Genomic DNA, 5505 nt, shown 5'->3' with positions numbered 1-5505 from the left:
TTAAGAGTTGTGCTGCGGGTCGTTTTTAAGCGTGGGCAGTCGGCTCCCCGTGGCCCTTTGTGCCCTCCTTCCTCCGCCTCCACCTCCTCCACCTCCTCGCTCCTCTGCTCTGGGTTCTTCTGTCTTGGAACCGGCCTCCAACCTCCTGCCGACGTGCGTGTCTCTAGTCGGCGCGGGCGAAAAAAACAGACAGAGAGACAGAAACAGTCAGAAAGAAGGCTTTAAATCACAATATAGTTGTGTGAAAAGTCAACTTAATGGTTTGAGGAGGTCATTTGTTTCACAAGGTTGACATAATACGGTCAGCCTGGGAATATTCGTTTTGGATTTATACTCTGACATCCAGCTTAGTGACCATAGTTATAAGTCTGTAACTAGTAACCATCACTTTTTAAACTATGTTTTTAACGTGATCGTTTGCCCGGAATGAGAGAAGTGACACAAATAGTGTCAGTTGCTTCCCGGTGTGACACCAAATGTGGGTTGTATCCTGCCATTGGGCGACTATCTCGGTCGGAATCCTCCTCCTCCTCTTTTCAACGTCCCCGTCGCCCCGCGAGACAACGACTCCAGCGCCGGTGCAGCGCTTAAAAGAAGGGTGGAAACCTATCTCCACCGGCCTTGCGGGGACCAACTGCCGCCTCATACTACGATGCATTTTTAACCTCCATTTATAAGACCCACTAAACTGACCAAATTCAAACATGTCCCCCCCCCCAAAATGTTTAACGCAAGGACGGCTGACATCACTCAGCCGTGCCGTGACAAAGCGCGTACCTCAGCGGCCTCTTCTGCCGGTCCCCCGGCGCCCCCGGCGGTCGGGTGCAGTACTGTCTCCGGTTCGCCTCCGACGTGGAGGACAGCTGTGGTGGCAGAGGTTGTGAGAGCTCCCGTTTACAGTCTGGACATGACGCCGATGTGTCCCGAGGGCGATACGACACATCGTCGCCCGACCGGGAGGGATTTCGTTTCGCAGCGCGGGTCCGCCGCACTTTGCCGACGGGGTTCAACGATGGCGCTGCAGAGGACCTCGCTACAAGCGCCGCTGTGAGCCCAAAGTCCTTGACCCCCTTTTCTCTTTTCTTTTTTGCCGAGCGCAGATTATATAACGAGAGCGCGAACAGACGTCGAGGACGAAGGAGAATGAATAACCAGGATAAAGAGAGACGGAGCGGAGCCGGAACAGCTCCGCGTTATATTCGCTTTTTACGGCACTGGACGTGCGTTCCTCGACCAATACAGAGGACGGCGTTTATTTACCTTAGCGATTTCTGAAAGATAGGCCCGCCGCTCGTCGTTGGTCTTAAGGAAGGCCTGAAAATTGAAAAGAGAAAAAGAAAAAAAGGTGCAGATTTCATTGCCGTGGCTCCGTTCATCAGACATAATTTCACTGTTGAACATTCTAGCAACATAATTCTGCGTGATATTTATGAAGAAAATGAATTTAACCCTGGGTACGTATTCTTTTGTGTAGCGGCCATTCTAGGACGAAATGTCCCGCCCCGTCAGGTCCTCGAATTAATCAAACAAATTAGTTGTTCTTAAAAATTCCGAAAATAGAGAGGCCAAATGGCACCCATCCCATGGAATGAGTGATTTACTCAGCGACGGGGTGGATAGGTTGTACTTGACACACCATCAAACACCATAAAACATCAAATTATCGGTCATTAATAATATCATAAATGACCAACTTTTGAATGGAGCTCTGAAGGCTGAAACGAGGCGACTTCCTCTTTATGACGTCACGTATGTGCTGTATGGACGTGGAAACAGATGTACATCCGAAAAATAACCAAATGGTCATGTCATGGTCATACATCTTTTATTCTGTAATATTTGTGACTTGCAACTTCCATGACTCTATATAAGGACATGGAAATATACAGTGTTTGTTTCATATATATATATATATATATATATATATATATATATATATATAAAACTTATTGTTATTCACTTTAAATAATAATGAGCTTTAAATGACTAGTTTTTAGCTTGGCAAACATGCTGGCAGATTATTATGTTTTATAGACTTCATTAAATGTTGTGGACCCAAATGGGTCCTTTCATGGAATGACTTAATAGTGATTTGTCGGCTTACGTGGCCAGTGCTTCATGCAAACTTGCTGCCTCGGTAGAAGTGCGTTGTATAAGGAGGTCTCCAGTGTTAATGAGCAAGGGGATTAGGGGGAGAGCTCGCCGCCAACTAGTGCTACGCGATAAACCAACTAAGATCTCGCCACTTGTCGAGCAGAACAATAAACAAAGAGCCATTACCGGGCGCCGGACGGCGTTCACACCAATAGGAGCGACGGGGAACAGAAAATAAATAAACAGGAGGCAAATCTTTCTCAATCCTTTTCTTATGATGGACAAAATGTTGCACACCTCCAGACCACAATGCCCGCCGTTGTCGTGGGAACCGCACCGAGCGGCCACCCCCCGACCGAGAAACCAACGCGGGAGCGAAGGGAGCCTCGGAACACACCTTCCCTTCTTGCTCCACCCGAACACGGCAGTCCATCAGTTGACTCCGCAGCTCGGACTTCTCGTCGGTCAGAAGCTTCAGGCGCCGCTGCAGCGTGTCCTGTCGACAATGACTGTTCATTATTTCGCGTTATCGCCTTGTTGTTCTGCGTCCGAATCGAGCCCAACGTCCGAGTCGAGCCCAACGTGTCGATTTTTTATTTTATTTTTTTGAATTCCCTCTTCCATAATCAAGCGACAATGGCGGTTCATGTGTTACAGACCTGGGGAACATAGCTACTGCGAGGTCCACGCCTGGCAAAAGCTACGTGCGATTATAATATGTTCAACATAAAAAATGAAGGACAACCGGTTTAAAGACATTTCGGTTCATTTTCAGAGACAACTGCGGCCATTGTGGTCACACACACACGCACGCACGCACGCACGCACGCACGCACGCACACACACACACACACACTGAATGCGTATTACTCATCAACATGACCTTAAATCATTGTTAGTTATTAATTTGAATTACTCTCGGTGTGCTGTCCTCACAGTCTAGTTCATTCTGAGTGCACCATCCTCTCCCCTCCAACCGTGGGCCCTCCCCATACAAATAATAAAAAATAAATAACAATGAATTTTAAATCATACAATTTGTTAATATTTTAATTTATTTTCAGTATTTGTTTTTGTTGTTATAATAACAATAATAATAATAATAATAATGATAATAATAATAATAATAATTATTATTATTATTATTATTATTATTATTACTATTATGATTATTATTATTATTATTATTATTATTATTTCATTAGTTGTGCATCTTTCTGCCCCCGTTAGCCTTTGTGACTAGGTAATAAAAGCCAAAAATGAATGTGGCTGCTCCAGCTGGTTTACTATAAACCACGTTAGTTAGTTTGCATATGACACGTTTTATATTTGTTCTGGTGTCAAGTCCTTGAAATCCTAGGGATTGAGGCTTGGCAAAAAAAAAAAAAAAAAAAAAAAAGAGTTTGAACACCACCGCCCACGTGGAGGATTTATTTTAACTATCTAGCCCCCTCTGATGGAGAATTTCTGTATCACATATGCACTCGCACATGATAAATCAGTCATGTTTTTGTTAATTTCCTATTTGGGAATGCATTCATCCTGGGTTACAGGTCATCACATAATTCATTCATCAAAGCGTTGAAAAGGCAACGAGAAATAAAATCCCTCGCTCACCACTGTCATGTCGTCATAGGATCGGATGGAAGCCAAGCGATCTGAAAAGAAAGACGACAGGCGTCAGTGTACGGTCGCAGGCGGATGTTTTCCCACCTCTGAGCGATGGTGCTGGCTACGTGCAGGATTCGTCTTGGTGGCCGTGTCAAGCCACTACATTGTGATAAGCTTTTGGACATGCGGCGATTACAGCTGCCATGCTTGCAGACAAGTGCCTTTTTTTTTTTCGTCAATTTTCGTCAACGATATTGCAAATCCATTGAGTAGTGGACTGTCATTAAGCCAACCAAGGGCAACTACATAGTTACTATATGGTGCTTCTATAGCATACAGTGTTGGAACACAAGGCCTCTCCATACATATTGCTCTCATCACCTCACACTAGAAAGGTCTCCATTGGTCCAGTTTGAGACGGAGAAGTGCAGCGAGATACAGCACAGATCCCTCTTGACCTTTAAACGGAGCTGGCTCTCTAAGCCGCAGAGGCCCGCGGCCTTTCTCCAGATAGAGTTCTAAGAGGTCTTCTGGACTACGGAGCGAAAGCGCTCCGGAAGACCCGGAGGTCCTCACAGACCAACGCTTTGAGGTCAAATATCCCAAGGAAAAATGGCGTTGAGCGCCTCCATACGATCGCAATCCAGTGTGAATTGCACTTTGAATGATATTATGTGGTCAACAGGCCCAGTTGTACCCTCACCCATGGGGTTTCCTCGTAGGTCCTCCAGTTTTTCGCGAACTATGGCAATCTGTCTTTCCAGCTGTCCATTGAGCTCCATCTGCGTCTCGTACCGCGTCTTCCACTCATTGCCTGGCAGATCAGGAGACAACCGGAGGACAGGTCAAATGTGAGCTCGACGCCGTGGACCGGCGCCTGCGAGCGTGAGACAACCACGGGGCTGCGTGGCGGATATGTATGTCCGTGCACGGGGGGGAAGCAGAGGGGACTGCCCCCGTCACTCACCCTCCCCGTCAACACTGTGCAGCCTCTCCTGAAGCTCCCACAGGGTGCCCCGCAGATCAGACACGGACTCTTCCAGCATCTCTCTGATACCAAGGGTTGAGGTAAGATGGACGGACGGACGGACGGACGGACGGACGGACGGACGGACAGACAGACAGACAGACAGACAGACAGACAGCCAGATAGACAGATAGATAGATAGATAGATAGATAGATAGATAGACAGACAGACAGACAGACAGCCAGATAGACAGATAGATAGATAGATAGATAGATAGATAGATAGATAGATAGATAGATAGATAGATAGATAGATAGATAGGGAGGGAGAAAATGATAGATGCCATCGATAGGCAACAATAATACTGTATTACGTTTTAGGAGTCAGTTAGTCGGCCTATAGAAAGACATTTTTTATTTTTATTTTTTCCCAGGACATATTGTGTGCGATCACCGGGTGCGTTGCATTACATTTCACTGCATATATGTATGAAAGCATGTATACGTATGTGACAAATAAAAATCTTGATCTTGATCTTGATAATAATAAAGTGACGAGAATAAAAAAAACTGAAAAATAAATAAAGAGATGAAGTTGCAATATTCTAACCAAAGCAAACCGAATCCAACCAGAAAAAGTTTTTGTTTTTTGGGGTTTTTGTTTTTTTTTTGAAAAACGGACAAAATACAACCCAACCAGACATGACCCATATCATATGGCAACGCTGATTTGATCAGGCTCGTCAAGGGGGAGTGAACGGAACTCACTTGGTTTCTCTCTCCTGGTCCCGCTCGAACAGCAGACGCGCAGAGTCACATTCGGTGCCGCTCAT

The 5505-nt window shown here is 45.6% G+C and overlaps 1 protein-coding gene across 1 annotated transcript; it reads right to left on the bottom strand.

The window, feature by feature from the left end:
- ccdc169 (coiled-coil domain containing 169) lies at positions 1 to 5505 on the bottom strand (the record flags this gene model as incomplete). Its single annotated transcript, XM_080013492.1, has 8 exons — positions 1 to 163; positions 778 to 863; positions 1261 to 1314; positions 2492 to 2590; positions 3712 to 3752; positions 4409 to 4519; positions 4673 to 4755; positions 5441 to 5505. 8 exons carry the CDS (start codon positions 5503 to 5505, stop codon positions 1 to 3), a joined length of 702 nt encoding a protein of 233 aa, XP_079869618.1.

Source organism: Zeus faber, assembly GCF_960531495.2.
Source record: "Zeus faber genome assembly, chromosome: 14".
NCBI classification, from domain to species: domain Eukaryota; kingdom Metazoa; phylum Chordata; class Actinopteri; order Zeiformes; family Zeidae; genus Zeus; species Zeus faber.
This window is presented reverse-complemented; position numbering and strand designations above follow the sequence as displayed.